This window comes from Coturnix japonica, chromosome 3 (assembly GCF_001577835.2).
Source record: "Coturnix japonica isolate 7356 chromosome 3, Coturnix japonica 2.1, whole genome shotgun sequence".
Taxonomy (NCBI): domain Eukaryota; kingdom Metazoa; phylum Chordata; class Aves; order Galliformes; family Phasianidae; genus Coturnix; species Coturnix japonica.
In genome coordinates, this window is record NC_029518.1 from 27,817,327 (window position 1) to 27,837,524 (window position 20,198).

Here is a 20,198-nt window from a genome sequence, read left to right on the forward strand (position 1 = left end):
ATTAGGTTGGAAGATTAAATTGTGGCAGCAGCTGCTGTTCAGGGGAGCACAGAATAAAATCATTAATTATGGAGTCACAGAAACAAGACACTTCCTGTGTCACTCCATCCACCTATACCACAAGGTGCTCAGGGTCTCCTCCTGTCGCCATGAAGATGGAGCTTGGGAAACAGAGTACTGCAAGAAGGCAGACACCTGTGTAACATGTGAGATGGAGATTTCATCAGAGTCCCCTGCAGCACAGTTCATCACGGAAACAAAACTCTTGGAAGTGAGGTATCAGTAACCTGTAAAAACACTCTCTCACACAAAGAAGGCTTCCTGTTTGAGTATCTCCTGTCAACTCCAAAGTTGCCTGGTTCAATACTGAGAGAATGCTACAGCCATCACACCCATTACTTTTAAAATAGTTTATTTCTGGTCTTAAAATATACATCAGTTTGAAAATTTCAGAAAAAAAAAAAAAAGAAAAAAAATAACAACAAAACACATTAGTTACAGATTAACAGTCTGGAGTTGGGACACTGAAAGTTGGGTCAGCTCAAGGCCCTGGAGCCAACACTGCTGGAGGAGAGCAGAGGGCAGGCACTGCTGGCTGGGAGGGGGCTCTGCTCCTCCTTAGGCTGCCCGCTCCCCCTCACTGCCTGCCAGTGAAACGAATGCGTGTGAAGGCTGTGGGCACTCCTTTCCCACCCTTCTTTCCTCCGTTGTGCTTTTAGCTTACTGAGACCAAAAGCATGGGGCAGCCCAGCTCTGCCCAGCACCATCAGTTTCAGCAAGAGAATGGGTTTTGTCTCCTGACCAGCACACCAGGAAAGATGAGCCCTGAAGGGCAGTGCCCCCCTGCTGCAATGAGGGGTATGGGTAACCCACATCAACCAGCCTCATCCGACAGGCTGTCCCACATGTGCTACAAGTGTTCTGAGAGCCCAAGGAGCTCACACCACTAGCACCCAACCCCAGGTGATGTCCATGGGCCACGAGGTGGTGGCTGCTGCAGGTGAAAGCCCTCAGTACTGCTGCAGAAGAGCAGGAGAAATTCAGCAGCATGGTGGCAGGGGAGAGCAAACGCAAGGATCCCATTGCAACTTTGAGGACAGGAAATAATGCCCTGCAAGCTAAAAGGGATCTTCTGCTCTCAGCACCAGCCTGTTTGCACAGGAATTGAGTGAAATACTGTAGTAAAATACTGAGTCCCACCTCCACCTCGGAGGTCGGCATTGAGCTCCACAGCTGTTGGAGGTGGGACAGAAGGTAAGCATATAGGCAGCAGCTCCAACTAACGAGGGCACACCAAGCCCCCAGAGGCCTGCAGCTCCCTTTCACTGGCCCTGGAGCCTCCAGGCTGGAGCTGGGGCCATGGCTGCCCCCAGCTGCAAGCGTGACCCTCTGGCAAGATGGAGGTCTGGGAGGGGAGCAGGAACCCTGGGCAGCTTTTGGCTGCATCTCTTGCTGTCAGCTCCCTCCTGGGCAGTGGGCTGCTCTTCTCCAGCACAGCCAGACAGCAAAGAACTAAGGGAGTAGGGCAGGAAGACAACACAAACGCAACACAAAAAACAGACAGCAAGCTAAGGGACAGCCAGCTGGTGTGGGGGCAGCACAGCTGAGGCAGCAGGCCAGCCCTTTGCCTCACACCCCTGGGCTGGGGATGAAACACGGACAAGGGGCACAGGACTAAATTAAAAACTGGATACCAGGCTTTGTCAGCCCTCAAAAAAAAATACCTACATCTACAGACCTCTCCCTTTCCCTCCCCCCTGAAAGACACAGCACACGAGACCGTGAAGAAGAATCACATAATACCACACTACACTAGGAAAAACACGCAGAGAGGCCCTGCTCAGGAGTGGAAGCACCAAAGCCAGCCCTGGAGCCCCCAGAGTGGGGCACAAAGAGACTGGCAGAGGGCTGCTACTGAGGAGTGAGGTAGTGCAGACGCAGGGAGCAGCTCCCTCACATCCCCACAGTACACAAAGCCCTGCCCAGCAAATCCCAGTAGCATCCTTCACGCCTCACTCCCCCAGGGGCAAGATCTCCTTCCTATGTTTGGAGGGATTTCTGCAGGCTGAAGGCCAGGATCAGAGGGAAGCGCAGCTCAGAGCTGAGCCACCCCCAACACACCCTTAGTGCAGGCAACAGACTGGCTGCCAACCACTGTGTCTGTTTATGCAGGGCGGGGGGAAAAGAAGAAAAACAAAACAAAAAACAAACCCCAAAAACCAATACACCCCAAAACCAAAGGCTTGGAAAGAAGAAAGAAGCCCACCCAAGAGCAAGGCGTCAGCACCATTCAAACAAAACAACAGCACAGAGAGCGGGGGAAGAGGTGTGAGGGAGGAGACGCACAAATAAACCGCATGGCCCACAGGGCAATGTCCCTGCCTGGGAAGGGACTGACCCCCCTCGCTCCCCAAGGCCTCTCAGCTGAATGTCACAGCACAGCCCTGCACTCGATTCAATAGGGACCAGGTGCTGAGCCGAGCAATGGGGAGCTGTAGGGGCAGATTCTGAAGAACACAACCCAGGGGGTTGGGGGGAAAACCCAGCAGGAAAGTAAGAAACCAACATCCTCAGCATACACCCCAGGGCCCAGATCCATCCCCTGGGAGAGTTCTCATGGCCCTTGGGGGCTCCCAGGGAATCAGACACCACCATGCAGGCACCCTGCCCTGTTGGCACTAGTTGAAAGAGAGCAGAGCAGCTGCAGGCACCAGTATGGGAGCAGCCGGGGCCTCAGGTACCTGAGTGGGAAGGAGAAAGAGAGGATGGGAGCTCAGAGAGGAGAGGCACCAGGACGTGGGTACCAAAACAAGGTCTGGTACAGGCACCAGTGTGAGGCTGTGAAGAGAGCTGTGAGTGTGCCAGGGCTGTGGGTGTGCTTCCGCACATGTGCTAGTACTGCAGGTCTGAGGTGCCAGGGAATAGGAAGCCCAGCTCTTCCAGGTAGCAAAAGAGAATAAATACATCATTTAAGAGCAGAGCCCAGAGCTCCTCCTAGGGTGGAGGGCATTGAGAGAAGTTTCTCCCTCAGAAGAAAGACGGAGGCATCCCACAGCTCTGCAGCATGTGGCTGCTGCGTCCCCTGCCTCAGCTGAGAAGGTTGCCTTGCTCCTGGGCTTGTGTCAGACTGTCCTTGCGATGCAGATGGTGGACCCCCATTCTCTTGGGGCTGCGGTGCGGCCGACTAAAGGGAGGCTTGACCCTGCCTTCCCCGCTTTCCTCTTGAGCTCCTGCTTGGTTACCCTCCTTGCTTCCCTGGAGCAACAACTCTCTCTCATCGGCTGGGCTCTCAGGCAAGCCAAGGTCCACGTAGTCCTTGTGCTTTTCTGGGGGTGGACTTCCAGGCTCAGCAGTGCCTCCACCGCTTCCCTGCAACAGCTTCTGGGCTTCATCCTGGGAGAAATCTGTACCATAGTCAGAGGAGAAATGACTCCTGCGAGCTCTGGACTCGGTGCTGTCTGTATCCACACTTGAGTCCCGGCTCACGGTCCAGCTGCAGCTCTGAGCAGACTCCTCGCCATCTGAGTAGGCAGAGGCTGCTCTATCCAGCTCCTGCATGGAGCGGCTGAACCTCTTCTGGAGCTCGGGGGCTGTGTCACGGCTGAATGCTGTACGGTTCATCAGCACCTGCTCTGAGGTGGGGGGTGCCTTGTCCACAAACATACGCTGCCAGTTGGCCAGCAGGTCCTCCTCGGAGCTGGCAGAACTGGCGAAGGCGCTCGGGATCTGGGGAGGGCTGCTGAAGGGGCTGCTCTGGGAAGAGCCATGAGCTCTGGCTGCTTTGGGGGACTGCTGACAGGAACAGCTGGAGGCCGAGCGGCGCCCTTCTGAAGCAGGGCTGTTGGGAAGCGTTCGGTGCCTGTCGCAGCTCTCATCTTCACTCTGTACCAGGCTGAGGGAGATGGCCTGGCGCGTAGCATATGTACAGTTGGGCAGGGGACTGTTCTTTGGGATCCTTACCTTGTCCTCAGAGAACTCAATTACTTTCCGTCCAGGGTACATAGGATGGGGAGGTGAAGGTGTAGGGTATGGGCTTAGCTTCTCAAAGGCTGGCACATCCTCCGGCATGCTTTCCACACTGCCCTGTGGCTTGCAGCCACCGTTCTGCTGCTTCCCGACTTCCCCTCCCTCCTTCTTCATCTGCCCTGCACTGCTGCAGGCCTCAGGAGGGGCTCCACTCATGTCCACATGCACAAAGACATCCTCAGCCACAGGACAGCTGCCACTGCTAGACTTGGCTGAATTCAGCACCAGAGATTCTGGCTTCTCCAAAACCCTGGCAATGACTGAGGTGGGCACAACATCAGATGGTGCCAAGGTGTGGGTTGCCTCTTGAGCAGGCCCTGCAGACTCTTGGGTGCTGTGCAAATGCTTATTGACCATATCCTGCAGCTCATAGGGAAGCTAGGGAGAAGAAACAGGACATTAGAAGAGTACCTACACACAAGTCATTAAGTTCCAAAAAACCTGCCTTTTCCAGCCAATCTTCATCTTGAATCTTTATCTCAATACTAACGTTTACCTGCCTTGCCTTGGGGTAGGCATCTCTTTCCAAAAGAGAACCTGCTGCATGTGACAGACTAACAAGGCTCTGTAACTGTCATACCACTCATGTTTCTAGGCCACGGTTCACAGGCCCATCTTGGAAAAAAAAAACCAACCAAGAAATAATGTCACAGGTCATGCCTATGAGCACAGAGACAAGGCCCAGCCACTGCATGCCAGAGAGAGGTCAATTGATCTGTGGAAAATCTGTGGTTGCACTGAAGTGACTGCACAGCCCCCAGTGCTCACATCTGCAGTGCTCCCCAAATGCAGTAATTACAGCCTTGCTGCCTTGGCAGCCTGCCCACAGATCACAATCGATGCCTTCCCTTGCTCCCACTGACTCCTCTCACCTCATCCCATTTTGTCAACTCTCTCCTCTTCAGAGAGGCAAACACAGGGCTTATTTATTACCACAGCCTCAGGACCAACGTCCAGCAGAGTTAAGCACTGCTCCTTGTCCTGCAGATGGGTGCTACTGCTCTCTCCACTGCCCTAACAAATGCACCAGAACGGAGAACAAAGCTCCACAAGCCACTCCATGGCACAGCAAGGCCCGTCCTGTCACAGCCAGAAGGAAACTTCATCCAAAGCTGGAAGCACAGTGCATGTGAACAGCTGGCTGTGAGGCAGATTGCTTGCAGAGTGGCTCGTTACCGACCCCCTCCAGTGGCAGCCATGTAGGATGCAGCACTCTGGGGGGCAGAATTCAAAGCCCTGGGGAAGGGAGACAGCTGGGAGAGGGGTCAAGGTTACCCCAGCAGTAACTGATACATTGACCTCAAGAGTGCTAATTTGGGACACAATGGGGGAGGGGGACACGGTGGTCACCTGCTAAGTAACTAAAGATGAGCACATGGTTTTGCAGAAAGGAACATAAGTAGGGCTGAAGGCTAAGGGCACAGAAAAAGAGAGAGATGGGTTAAACGCCTGAATGATACTCCCAATCAAATGAGTGATGTTACCAACACGAAAGGCCTAACCTCCACCTTTTCTTATCCCAAGGGCAGGATGAGCTCTCTCAAGCAGGAGTATATGTTGGCACCAACATCTCTCATTCAGGAAACCCAAAAGATATTCTGAATGCTGTCCCCCAAACTTTTCATCAGAGCAAGAACTGAAGCAGGCCCAGCATACTGCTGTTTGACTCTTTATCACACAGCATGGCCTTTGCATGTGGCCAGGTAAGAAAGGAAAGAGGACAGAACAGGGTAAGAGAGAGGTCTGTCCTTTAGCCAGCTCCAATCAAGCAGGTGATCAAATTCAAGGCTATTGTGCTTTTTATAACAGCTCTTGGCTACGCTGCGAAATGGAGCTGGTGTGAAAGAGGAGCTGTCAGAGTCTCTGCACTGCCTTCTTGGTGGGAGTGGGAATAGGAGACCCCCAGAACTCTGCCTGAGGCTGAAGGATGAGAGGCCAATAGCCCTACAGAGAAAGCTGGAAAGACAGGTGGAAACCATAAGCCCTTCTTTCCCACCTGACTGGGATTGCTACTCACATCAGCAAATTTGTGGTTCCTGAAGTGGGACTTGTTACACTTGAGCAGCTGTACCGCAAGGTTACAGTCCTGTCGATAGCGTTCCTGGAAAAAAAAAAGAGCACAGGTGTGCAACAGTGTCAGGCTGATCTCTTACCTGAAATGACACCACCTCGCCAACTTCAAACAGAAGGTGGAACATCATGAATTTCTCCTGAGGGTGCCTCCTGCCTTTCTCTCCTTTCCACACCTTGTGTACTACTTACAACTCAGCCATGTCCCTTTCAACTTTTGTTCCAGGCCTATATTCTCTCTATTTATCAAACTCCTATCCTTTTCTGGAACTGATCTCCAAGAGTCCCATCAGATTTTTGCTAACCCATCTTGGAGCTCTCAGCCATGCCTGCAGACACTGCTCAATATCAGGCAGATTGCAGACAGACTGAAGTGAACTGAGAGCAGTTAATAGAAACACACACAAAATCTAGGAACTTCTACATTATTGTGTGGAAAAGGCAATAGTTTCCTCCCATTTCTAAACTAAATGACCACTTGGTTACTACAGCCTGGGCACAGGTCAAACCTTAAACTTAAATGCTAGAAAAGTAAACATATCAAACATCAGATCTTTCTTGCTCAGCCCCTCAGGCCCTTTTCTACTTGCTTGTTCCCATGTTTTCATATACATTCTAGTTACTCGTGCTTGTTTACACTAATGATTTTGAACCAGAAAAATAGCCCACACCTCAACACAGTTCCACAACCATTTGCAGACTCACATTAAGTTCCTCCAGCTTATTGATAGTTGTTTTGGCATCAAGCAATTTATTAGTGAGCTCTACAATCTCCCAGTCCAATGTTTTGCGGTCCATCTCTGCCTTTTTAATCTGGGATGCAAGAACACCAGTGTAAATTTCCACAGCACAGAATAAACCGGTTTCACCACCCACTTCACCCCAAGCATAGCACAATGACATGCTCAGCTGAGATACGAAAACTTCTAGACAGACAGACACAGGGGGACAGCCTGGCTCTTCACCTCATGAGGGATTCCAAAGGCAGCTGGAGACAGCCACTCTGCTAGGTACAGAGACAACTAGTGAGTTTGAACCTCCTTAATGCAGTCCCTCTTCTTGCAGCCTAATTATGTCATGGCTCACAGGGTGTCTGATGGAAAGCTACTGGTTTTGAACAGTCATCTTGCCACCAGCAGTAACTACCTCTGAGCTCATGCTAATCAGCCCTCTGCTCAGTATCAGCAGAATAAGAATACTGCTGATAAATATCAGCAGTCAACACTGAATGCACAGTTCTTTTTGGCAGGGAAAGGGCACTATCTTCAAAGAGTTCAGTTCTTGCTCTACTAAGAAAAAGGACCTGTGCAGCTTCACCTGGAGCTCCCCTAACACCCTTCCTAAAGCAGATGATCTTATCTCTTTAGACTCCCTAGCAGTTCAGGTACAGGGCAGACAGAAACTCAGATATAACAAATGAGAGGATCAGTAGCTTAGAACAACCAGGCCATCTCCTTTCTCAAGAAGCTCCTCCAACACTGATCAAGTCTGCTCCAAGGCTGTGACTATCAAAGCCCAGTGATGAAGTAGGTGAAGTACAGTGGCACAAGGGGGTTGAGGAGCAGAATCCTTCCCAAATATGCAGTCTCTTTAGGAATCAACACAATTTATATTAACCCAAGAAATTCAATGCCTAGAACAAAAGCCACCTAGAAAACAACACCCACCCTCATCTCGGGCTACATCTCAGCTGCTCACTTGCCTGCTCACAACCCAGAAGGGGAAAGAAAGGGAGCAAACAAGGCTCACAGCCATCCACATCTTGTGCAGTGCCACAGCTTATGGGCATCACTTCCCAGCACACCATGCTCCAAGCTGGCCTGGAGTCAAATGCTCTTAAGATGGAGCACTGCAAGCTAGGACCTGCTGCATCTGTGGGCAGCTGCTGGATACCAGGTGAGACGTTGGCTGGACGAAGGCTGGGGCCCCTCCATCTGGGATGGTGTATATGTGGGACTGACAATGAAACCAACAGGCTGAGACACATGAAGAGGAAAAAGAAAAAACACACAAACGAAAAGACGCAACTGCAAAAATCCAGCTTTGGCTGAGAGAGGCCTGAGAGGTGAGCGCGCCCAGTGTGTGCCAGCAGCAGCGTGGGGAGGAGAAAGAGAGAGAGAGAGAGAAAGAGAGAGGGAGGGAGAGAAAAGAAACAGCCATGAGTGTTATGAATGCACATAACAGACACACACGCACACAGGCTCAGCCCCCATCCTCCCAGGATGACTACCCCAAGACTGACTGACACATCCCTGGCATTTTGAGAGGGACTGAAGCAACATGACGGAATACCATGCAGTTATGTTGTGGGCAATCCAGCTCACGTGCATGACCAAGTAGGCCTCAATACATCAAGAAACTAGTTAGTGACACCAGCCGGAAGGGAGAATAGATGGTCATGGCCAAAAACCCACCCCACACCAACCACATCTGCTGGCTATAGCCAGAAACCCTTCCCCCTTCTGCCCCTGACATGTCTCTTCTACCTCCTCTGTGTAGTGCAGAACACTTACCAGGGCATGCAGCTTCTCTTCCAGGTCTTGGTTGGTTCTCTGGGAAGCAGTGTAGCTGTTCTGCAACCTACAGGATCAAGAACATACACACAGGAATGGTTCTCAGGCCTTTGCTCAAGTTTTCTTCATAACTACCAAGCAACCCATCAACTCCACAACCCCAATACTCCTTAGTATTCACAGTACTAAGACAACATAAAGGCCTTCAGACTCCCAGTTACTAGGGACAAGGTGAGGTTGGCCAACTGACCTTTCACGTCTTTGTTGGAGAGAGTAAGAAAGACTTTGGAAGATTCCTCTGAACTAAGTTATGTACAACCATGTAACCAGTGCCTAGCATTAATTTCTAACTAAAGTATGATATCCCAGGTAGTCAGCAGCTCCTTTTTGTTAATGTCAGACAGCCATCCAAGACAGAACCCACCTTACAACCAATTAATAGAATTCCCTATTGCTGTCCATCCCTTGAGCTGGGTTTCTACACTGTACCCTGAAGAAAGCAATGGCTGCAAAGCTTTTACTCTCCCCTCAGCCTGGAAGAGAACTGCAGATATAGCATATCTCTCTGTTTAACACAACAAAGCGCAGCCTGCTCAAGCCAGCTGAGGGAGCTCTTGGTGGGAGTGATCTCTCTACCCCTCTTTCATTTTTCTTTTCCATACCTACGGAATTTGTCCTTGAATTTCTCCAGCTCCTCCCGGTTCTGACCCAGCTCCATCTCCAGGTAGTCTTGACCTGACTCCAGCTCCCTCTCCATTGCTTCCATTTTGTTAGTCACATACATCAGCCGTCGGCGCAGCTCCTCGTTCTCATGTTGCAGCAGCCTGGACACAAAGGAATGAAGGTACCACTAAGCATACAAGGGGCACTCCACACCAGCACCCATATCCTGCTGCCCTGCTCTAAGGGCCAACCCCACACATGGGCCCCAAAAAGTTGGGAACTGAACTATCAGGAGATTCCAGCCCATGCAGAGAGGTGCACTGTTGTTACAAGATGCATGCTTTGTAACACACTATCTGGCCATGTTACCAGCACCCAGCTCCCTCTCAGGTTACAGCGCCAGATGGGCCATTCAGCTCCAGTGTCCCCCACTGGTGAATAAAACCCACTCAATAATTTATCCCAGCATATGATAGAGGAGTTGAACTGTTCCTCCCCTGAACTGTTCAGAAGCCCTCACACCTTTAACACATGGTGGAAAGTACACCAAACAGCCTTGAGGTCAGCAAGAGAGGTGATGGGGTGGGTGTAGAGATGTGATCACAGCTGTCAGTCAATCCCATTCTAATACAAACTGCTTTGTTAGTACACAGCCAGGACATGCCTGGTGGTCAGAAGGATTTCCTGTTGTTTTTCATTCCTTTGTGCTCAGAAAAACACAGAAGCACAGCACAGCTCCTCTCTAGCAATGCATTCTTGTTCCTCACTATAGCTTTAAGCACAGTACTAGCAGCTGTCTGTGCCCCACAGCACCATCAGCAAAGGGCCCAGCTCTCACCCTCACTCAGCAGCAGGCTCCTGCATGCTGATTCTGATGGCTTACATTAAAACAGATGCCACAACATGAAGGCACTTCTCTCCCCACTTGTGTTCCAACTCCTCTGCCTGCACCTGCACTGAAGATCTGCACCCCCATGCCTCCAGAGCGAGGCATACAATGCAGAGGTTGGCAAGGCACAGACTAAAGCTCTGCCCGTGTAGGCCAAGAGAGCTGAATGAAGATCTATGGGGAGCCTGCAGGGCCAGTCAGCTTCACTGCACAGGTGGCACAGGCAAGATGTGAGGAATCAGCATTCACACAGTTGCAGTACAGCAAGGATAAAGGGGGAACAGGACACTTACTTCATCCTTTCTGCATCCGTCAAGGGTTCCTGCACAGGGAAGAAAACAGCTGTGAGATTCTTTCAGAACAGGAGTTGCTCTCACATAGTATCTTAGAGGACAAAGTTTCATTTGCTAGACCCTATGTGGGACTTCCACATCTTTTTTGCGGGATTATGATAAGGAAGCTTAAAGAAGCTGGGCTCTGTACACATCACTGCTGTCTGATACCAAAACAGACTGTGTGTTTTGGTTCAGGATAAAACAGCTAGACCAGAAACCACCACACAAGTTAGGTAACTTTACTCTCCCATCTGCAATCTCAGCATCTTCTGCAACACTGTCATCTCCGCTGGTGTTTCAGCTTGCTACAAATCCACAATTAGAGGGCAACAGGAATCAAACAGGCCAGCATACATTGCAAATTAACTTGTCCCCACAGCAATCACAACACCCTCAAGGCCTCACAAAAGAATTACAGAGCATCATTTGGGAGATTAAAAAAAAACCAAACAAAAATCCCATCTACCATTTACACCAGTTAGATTATACTGTGAAAAGGATTTCTTTCTGCAGACCTGAAAACAGCCACTGTAACTATTCTAGGTAGCACAAGAAACATCAGAAGCCAAAAAACCTGTGAAAGAAACATTCTGGGCGACATCCCCACAGATGTTTGGAGTAGGGATCTACAGAACAAGGAGAGACAGTGCTGCAGCATGAAATGGCTGTTGACTGCCAGCACAGCTGGGTGAGATTTAATTAGCACTAACAACAACCATACCTTCTGTGAAAGCCCAAGGCTGTGACCATTCTCACAAAGTCCAAGCTGCCCATAGTCTATTTTTGGTGCCTGGTGTAGGGCTGGCACTACAGAAGCCCTAAGTACTGAAACACTTTAAATTGGCTATTAAGTGTCACAGTCAGCTAGCTCTGAGCTTAGAGGCCATGCCACATGCAGTTGCAAATGAGGTTGCTAAGCTTCTAGCAATATTAAATAAGGCAAACCTACCCCAGTTCTGGCCGATCAGGAGGCTGCTTCCTTCACCACTTCACTTTTTAAAAATGACAGACCTTAGTGCCTGCATACAACCTCCAGTCCTTAAAGGCAATTCCACTGACCCAATACCTCCTTGTATTCTGACCCCAAATAACGATTGATTTATGCAGAATCACCCAGCAACTGCTTTCCTAACCTCTACAACCACACATAGCACACAGTAGTGACAAGGCAAAGGGTATAAGGCAGTGCCTAGTAAAATGAGGCAATGGTCCCAAAGCACTCCCAGAGGAGAAAAGGACATTGAACATGGAGCCAGACTGCCCCTTGGAGCACAGACACGAGCAGCAATGCTTCTGGTGACTGAGTACCCACATAACGAGGTCTGGGGGCCTGCTGTCTCCCCCCCAGTCCTGGAATTACAGCTGTGAAAAGATCCAGGCAGGAGTTTTAGCCTTTGTGAGACCCCTGTCTGCAAAAGCCAGTAGTCCTGGCACCTACCTTGTTCAGTGCCAGGCTGAAGGAAGGGGAGCATCTAGATGGGGCAGGTCCCTTCTCCCAACTCCTGTGTGTTGGAGGGGAGAAGGATCCTTTATCTGGGTGGTTCCGCTCCACTGTACGCTTCCGCTCGAGTTTAGCGCATAGATGGTTTGGCTGTAACAGCTGTGAACAGGGACTCCTTTCATCCCTCTTGCCCTCTGCACTGCTTTTCCATGAAGACAGTGAGTGCTGCTGCCCAGAGGATGTCCCTGCCAGCCCCAAGTCTCCCAGCTGCTGCAGCTCATACTGACACAGATCTACTACCTTTCTGTCCAAAGAAAGGAGCTTCTCTTTACTGTCCTTTCTCCCAAGGATGGGTTTCTTTCTTAGTTTGGAAACTCTCTCAGCCTCCTCTGCACATTTTCTCTGGCATGAAGCCATTCCCATTCCCTCACATTTCTTTTCTGATTTTCTTCTGCTTGGGCAGGAGGATCTTTCAGATGCACGCTTAGTTTTGACCTCTTCCAGGTGACCTTCCCCTTGGCCTTCTGGCACAGAGCCTCTGGCACAACAGGTAGAATTCTGGTCTTGCTGTGCTCCCCTGGTCTCTTCTAGTGGGCGCAAGCGGATGGGACTCAGAACCCGTTGGCTAATCTCATCCAGGAATCTGGAGAACTGCAGTTTTTCCTCTCTGCGTTTCTCTTTGCGTTTGGCAATGTCAGCAGCACTACTGCTGCTGTGCTCCAGAGAGCGTTTCTCCTTACGGACAGGGCAGAGCTGAGGATCACTGTACTTGCACGAACCACGGCCATGGGAGAGTGTCTCAACTGAGCGGGACTTGCGTAAGGTCTCAGGGCATGGGCCGGTTTGCATGCCAGGCTGCTTCAAGATCCCTTTCAGAGGCTGGTGTGAAGGAGAGACCCGAAACTTCCTCGGTGTCAAGACTTCAGGGGGCTCCTTAAACATAAGTGAGCGTTCCAGGCTTCTGCTCTTGAAAGAACAACTGGAATGGTGTACCTCGTCTCCAGGCATCACAACTGTCTCCATGCTACGGCTCACAAATTTTCTGAGATGCCCACGACTGCGGTTTGGGCACCGCTTCCCACTTCGCTGTCCCATCTTCCTACCATGTGGCGGTGCTGGCAAGATGGTCTGGCTCTTAACGTTCAACTCTGCTCTGCACCCTGTCACTTCCTTCTCACTGCTGGACTCCAGGGACCACGATGAGGAGAAGTTCAGGTTGCAAACCTCAAACCCCTTTGCCTGCTCAAGCTGGCCTGCCTCAGTGCAACTAAACCCTGTTTGCTGGTGCAATGGTGATAAGCCCTTTGCCACCCGGCAAGCTGTTACCTGACTCTGCTCAGCCAAGATCACTCCATCCTGGTCGTCACGAATGATGGGAACCTCATGACGGATCTCACGATGCTGCGGGGGTGCCTTGCGGTAAGGCTTCTTTGTTGGAGCTGTGTTTGACATCCTCCCTCCTGAGTGGCTCCGACAGCGGGTTACCTACCAACAGCAGAAAGTTCACAGAAGAGAGAGGCACAGGCACCCCATCGAACCCTAGAAGCAAACCAGCAGGAAGCAGTCTCCCCTGGAGTCCCAGAGCAGGTCCCCATGCAGAGTACTGATAGAGCAGGAAAAGGATGCAGCCACAAGCCTTGAGCAGCAGCTGCAGGAGAGGGAGCAAAGTCAGAGATAGATGTGTCCTTCTCCCAGCCAGTGAGAGCAGAGGGCTGGCACATCCTCTCCCCCCTTTTACACACACTCACGTAGTTTGTGTGTATCCAGATATATATAGCAAACGAGAACAGGCCTCACAGCAGCATATTGATTAGGCTCTTTAGGAAAGGCCTTTTCCAGTATGGAAACAGCAAGCCTTACAGGCAGCAGTGACAGTAGGAGTTATTGATTATGTGCTGTCACTGTCAGCAGGAACTATGTGGGAGGAGACTCTAGTCATTAAAGAGCCCAAATTCAGGAGTTTACTGCTTACACAGGAACACAAATGGGGCAGACTGTAGGAGGCATGTCAGAAGGAGCTACCATACTTTTACAGCTCCTCACTGTCAGAAAAAGACAAAGACCAAGTTGCAGGAGGCATCAAATTAGGAAGCACTGCCATTAATGTTGGCATCTAAGGTCAGAAGTTGCAAAATGCAGCAGTACTGCTATGAGAAAGACCAGACTAGTTTTTGTCCCTTAACCCCAGCTGTACTGGGCAGGAAGATTTTGCCTGCTGTATGAGCAGAAGCAGCACAAAAGCAAGATGTGGGACAGAAGGAAAGCAGCTATCTTGTATATCTGGAATAATCTTCTTCCTTTCCACCACTCAGTAACTATGGTGGAGAGCAGGAAGACTTTCCCTCAAATAGCCAGAATTTCAGCTATGCCACTGCATACAAGATAGCAAGTCCCAGAGATGCTAAGAAGTCTCTTTAGGGCCTGATAGCAGATTTATGCTGATGATAATACATGAATCATTCACAATCCCCATACATTTGGAGTAAGCACCCGCTTCCCATTCCCCTTTCCCTTGCTGAATCCTATCACTGACAACATTTAGCGTCTCTGCAATCCACAGAGCCTGATGTGCAAAACTCTAAAGTGCAGAATGTGCCACAACTCAGATCACCCTTCCCACTCATCTGCTGGGAAGGCTATTTAATGCCCACTTACAATGGCTCTCCCAGCTGGCAAAGGAATATTGCCAGGCCAATGACCCAGCAGGCTTCATTTGCTTTATGTTTTGGCCAGGGGAGTTTTACATGTTATTCAGTGCCCAAATGGAGCCCTGAGAGTTACCTTCAGTCTTTATCCTCTCTTTCTTAGCTGCATCTTTCTGACACTTAACTCTTCTGTCAACTCCTGACAAGTTAAGGACAGCAGATACTCATGTAAATATCTCAAGATGGAATTACTGTCATTTCTCCAGCCCTTAAGGACTTGAGGACTTACCAGCCTGGGCTCAAATTCAAAGCCTCATGAAACAGGAACACTCACTCAGATGCCCTGAAGAAGAGAAATAAATGTCTTAGCATTATCAAAAAGTCAGTTTGAAACCTCACCCTGTAAGTGTGTAAAGAAGAGGGAATATTTATAATGAAGCACAACATGATATTTATCACACTACAAGTGCCTGTTCCAACCTACAACGGTAAGTTTTAAAGGAGATTAGCTTAGGACAGTTGAGCCACATAACCCAGCAAAAGCTAGAAAGGCACTTGGCAAGGACACATCCCAAGGACTCACTCAAGCAACCCAAACCACGCAAATTCATGAAGCAACAGGTTCTAGAAAACCTTGCTTCCAGGAAGGACTAAACAAATCCCCTGTGAAATGGGACCCTTACTGCTAATTTTCTCTGATACTGCAGACTGTGAAGCCTAAATGCTAAAAAGGACAAATGAAGTAATTGCTAAGTCAGTTTTTCTTGCTAAAGGTGCACTTACAAATGAGTTGGTAATTATCAGACTCTCCTTTGAGCCAAAACATTACATTCCCGCGCATACCACCGTGACAGCTCACACCTCTACAAGTGAGAAGACAAGCTGCCTTCTGGCTTCCTGCATGCAGCATGTCATGCTCTACTTTGGTGCAAATAGGTTTCTGTGAAATACTGCCCATCCAATCCAGGATTTAACACAAGTTCAGAAAGGATCTCCTGTATTCAAAGCTCAGGGCATCCATCATTGCCTGAAGAGAAATAGTTGGATCCAGGAGACAGCTCTAAGAGCTTAGCTCTATGGCTATCACCCCGTCACTGACATGAGAGAGACTGAAGAGGAGTCTTCCCTTTCCTGATGCACCTCTATTGCTGCTTTTTCCCCTATCCGTGGCACCAAGCCCTGGGAGGAGGGACAGAAGTGAAGGGTGTGGAGTAGTTGTATGCATATGGGGAGAGCCAGATGGAAGGTGAATGGAACAGGCAGGCAACCAGGATCATGCAAACTCAAGCTCTGCCAAAACAAACTGAAAGGTGCCCTGGTGCTGGCCCTGACCCAACAAACTGTCTAGCCCCCTTCCTTACAGCAATGCTATTGTCAGGTCTCAACTAGTAATGTTAAGAACAATTCCACAACAGTGTAAATGATCTGCCGGAGCAAGCAGTATGAGAGAGGAGAGAGAGGAAAAAAAAAAAAAAGCGTAACTCCAGGAAGGACCAGGTTATGACAGCATGAAACTGCTTTTCTACCAGCTCCCAGAAACAGCTGGAAGTCAGACTGGCAAACAAGCAAAGGCTTCCAGGAACAGCTGTCCCCATGGATCCCTGCAGGTTTCCATCACGGTGGTACCCAGAACAAAATGCTAAAGGCCTCGCTGTTTCTCATCACACAGTTCCTCAGGCTCAGGCAGGACTGTCTCACTTCCTACCCAATACTCAGCAACTAAACTACCTTCCATCTCATCCTCACCCACCTGGAAGAGATACCAGGTCTGGAAACCTACTATCACAATCTCAAAATTTCCACTCAAATACTCACACTGCCTCCAGGCAACTTTCCCTCAAACAAGGACTTACAGATCCAAAATGACGATGTGTCCAAACATTTCTGACTGCTTGTCTCAGAATCAGCTTTCCCCTGTCAGCATCCAGCAGCATCTGGCCAACAGCTCCTGAAACATGAGAAAGGAAACTAAGTGTCAGTCACCTATGGACACAATACATGGAAACAGCCAGGCACGCGCACAGCAACCCACAGCCTGGTGCCAGGGCAAGAGTCAGAAGCAAACTGCTGCACCATCAGGCTACTATCTAATTACAGGAGCCTCTAGAGCAAGAGAAGCTCCTTGTCTTCACTGCATCCCAGAAAGGGAAGGTCTTTTAATCATCCCACCACTGAGCAGGATGCTTGTGCAGAACAGTAACCAGCCTGAAAGGCAGTCTGACCAGTATCAGGAATCCAGCTTCTGTCGTTCTGCCCCAACCAGCCCACCACACCAGCCTAACTTTGTTCTGCAGACTTCACTGCAACTACACAGTTAGGCCCCCTCTGCCTACAATATCCAGGCATTCTTTGCTTCCGAGGTGGCTCAATCCCCTGCTACTCCATTCAGAGAGCAACAGACACATTCCGCAGATCGATGGACCTTGTGCTTCTAAGTAGAAATGGACATAGGCAGTGCCTAGAAACAGAAGAAAGCGCTAATTCTGCTCTACACTCGAAGTATTCACAAGCCTCTGAAGAAGCTTGCTTACAAGTCCACATTCTGTTGTACGCAGGAAAAACGTAGCTTTTTAAGTGTGAAGCTACAGCAGCAGGCAGCTCTTCAGCCCAAATGTTGCTATTCTAATTAGCACTGTAATACAAGAGGAAACCGAACCTCTTAGTCCCTTTTATCTGCCTTATCCATCTTTCCCAATAACACCCCTTAGCATTTGCAGTTCTCTTTCTAGCAGGCTATCATATGCAGAAGCTCCAATTCTACTGTCTTCATGCTCCTACCCACAATAACTCCTGACACTTTCTGAGCTCACTGACAGATACAGCTTCACTAGAACAATTCACTGAGGGCTACCAGACTTGGGCCAACACCCATCAGCAATAGTCACATCTTCATAAAAAACAGACTTGAACAGATACAGGGTCAGAAGACTGCAGGGGAAACCTAACAATTTACTTTGCTACTGCCAGAAGCTGATGATTCCTCCACCCCCTCACAAAGACAAAAGCCAAACAGCCTCTTCACTGAGACAGGGCGCAGTGACAGTGACTGACTGCAACTGCACACACATTTGGCTCCAGTTGTTTCTATCAGACAGCACCCCTGCATGTAAAATCCATCCCCAGAGCAGCCGTGTCCTCTGCACCGTTTAATACAGATGGAATTTAACCACACATCAGGAGCAGGTGTGATGTAGCACTGTATGGTTTAGACTATTCTGTCCGGGATCCACAGAACTAATAGCTACATGGCATTCTTGCAAAACCACAGCACTACCCACTTGCATCACCTCTCCAATAACAAGAAACGGGACATCTAAGACACGTTCCTCACCACTACCTTCTCTCATGTTGCTTTTTCTGGTCCCATACAACTGCCTGTTCACCAGTGTTCAGAAACAGTAGTTTTCCATCCTTAACAGAAATACAGTGATATTGCTGCAGAGAACGTTCCTTATTTCAGCATCATCTGTCCAACATTTTCCTTTCAAAAGCAGCATTTCTTTGATCTTGCGCTTTAATCAGAAAGATAAGCTTGCATGACAAAGAAAATACCTTCCATAACACAGCCACATTTGTTTCTAAAGCAACACTACAGGAACATCCATTGGCTATCAGCATATCAATACTCCAAAAAACTCCAATCACTTTTTTACACTCCTGTGCAGAAGTATTTGCTGCTGCTGTCCCGTGCCACTTATATAATCACACAGCTAACCCAGAATTTTCACCTAGTTTAACCAGCCTACAGCTGAAATACCAGATTCAACTGGAGACTGGCAAGAATTAGGAAGCAACAGTTTCTCCTTGTTAGCCTCGTTGGAAGCAACAGCAAGAGATCTGTCACTTGTCTTCCTGTGCTTATGGACAGAGCCAACCTCAGCCCCTGCAAGTCTCAAGCCAGATTACACAAGTTACTGCTGCAGTCAACCTGATCAAGACAACTCATCAGAGAGATGGGGAATGTAGAAACTGCACTGAGAGATCCTGTCGAGGACAGAAGATCATGTCTGAGTTAAGAAGCAGCCCCTGTAGACTGCTCACGCCAAGCAGAATGGAAAAGGACCGCAGGGTTATTAAAGGGTATTTTAACATTTAATGAGTTCCTTTCATGCAGAGAAGGAAATTCAATTAAAAATACGTTCAGATCCATTCTGCTGCTGGTTACTTTGAGGCTCCCAGGCTTTCCGTTTAAAATAAAAAGAGATAGCAGCTCCCAGCATACAGACTTGCATCTCAGTTCTACTTGCATGTTAATACTCACAGGTCACATCTGAGTAACAGCATTAGAGTGTCTTTTGGATTAGAATTGAGTTTCAGAAGAATTATTGCTCATTTCTGCTTTTTCATATCAATTAACCTTGGCTATTAAGCAGAAATCTCTGTTCCTTGCATGGGAGCAACTTCAAGAGATAGCAAGAGAAAGGGATCGTGGTTGCTGTTGAAGAATAGGCCGGCCTAACACCTAGCATATTTCCAAAGGAAATTAAATCCATGGACTCTAGTCTTGCTTAGTTCTTGCTGAATATAAATACCACCAAACAGGACATATCATGTGTCTGTCACGTACATGCACCCTGTGAAAGACTCTCACAAGTTATCAGAATCACACTTCTCTTATGGCCTCACTCCTTCCATGTGCAATACAAAGATCCCCACCTCCCAACTCAGCTGGGCTCCCTATCCTTAACTATGGATTATTATCTAGTCACTGTGCTAAGAACAGCTTAGCTCCCCTAACCCTTTTATAAACGCCAGAACGGATCAGAAACACTAACATCTCTCACATGTAACTGGAATAGAACACAACAGCTGATTAACATCTGAACAGGAACAGGACAGGAAGCAAAAGACCCGAATACAATCCCCAGAAGGAATGTTAATGGAGAATAAAAATACCCGGGGGAGATTCTGACCAGGAAATGAATGCTAGCTTTCTAATCCATATAACATAGAACCACCTTTAATGGCTACATATGAAATTGCACAAGAACCAGCTTGACAAAAGGTCACCTGCCAAGTTACCTTTAGCACCAACAGCTACAGAAGGGGCTTCTCATCCAGAAACACTGACAGACCAAAAGGCCATTTGGTTTGCTCAGAGATTCCTTTAGTTGGATCGTTTTAGTTTGCTTAGTGATCTTTTTGACTCTCTCAAGGTGGTTCTGGCTGCAACCTTCCAGAGCCTAGGTCCAAGTCCCTAAGTCCCATCCCAGCAATTAATATCAGCAATTCTCTTGTTTCAGCCCATGATATTTTTTTTTAAGTTAAAGTTATGGGAAAGCTACAGCCTCCAACTTCTCAACTGCAAGGACTGCAAGTCACTGAGCTGTCCCTCTAACAGAAAACATAGCAATGCTAGAGAATGCACCATTACTGCAACCAACATGCTTGCCTAAATTTGCTCTTCAGAACATATCCTCCTTCAATGAGCTACAGTTACACAGATGGCCAACATACAGTGCAGCATCCACACAGACTGGCAATGGAGCACGGCACATCACTTGCATAATTAACAGAGGACAGATGGGCAAGTTCGCTGCAGTGACCCAACCTAGAAAACACCTGCAAGATTGCAGAGACTTTATGCTCAGTCCTGATGCTTGCAGGTGGTAGCAA

The 20,198-nt window shown here is 48.8% G+C and overlaps 1 protein-coding gene across 16 annotated transcripts in view; it reads right to left on the reverse strand.

The window, feature by feature from the left end:
• Window positions 1–395: 395 nt before the first annotated feature.
• The window catches only part of TJAP1 (tight junction associated protein 1), a 37,061-nt gene continuing 17,258 nt past the window's right edge, over window positions 396–20,198 (reverse strand). For 9 of the 16 annotated variants that reach the window (XM_015857751.2, XM_015857758.2, XM_015857756.2 and 6 more), the window contains 10 exons: window positions 16,436–16,530; window positions 14,872–14,925; window positions 13,264–13,422; window positions 10,455–10,483; window positions 9,272–9,433; window positions 8,610–8,676; window positions 8,125–8,154; window positions 6,802–6,909; window positions 6,044–6,127; window positions 396–4,404 (listed from right to left, as the gene is read on the reverse strand). In XM_015857751.2, coding sequence (XP_015713237.1) covers window positions 3,088–4,404; window positions 6,044–6,127; window positions 6,802–6,909; window positions 8,125–8,154; window positions 8,610–8,676; window positions 9,272–9,433; window positions 10,455–10,483; window positions 13,264–13,389 — 1,923 coding nt within the window. In that variant the 5' untranslated portion in view covers window positions 13,390–13,422; window positions 14,872–14,925; window positions 16,436–16,530 and the 3' untranslated portion in view covers window positions 396–3,087. The other 7 variants (XM_015857761.2, XM_015857760.1, XM_015857759.2 and 4 more) reach the window with 6 other exon arrangements.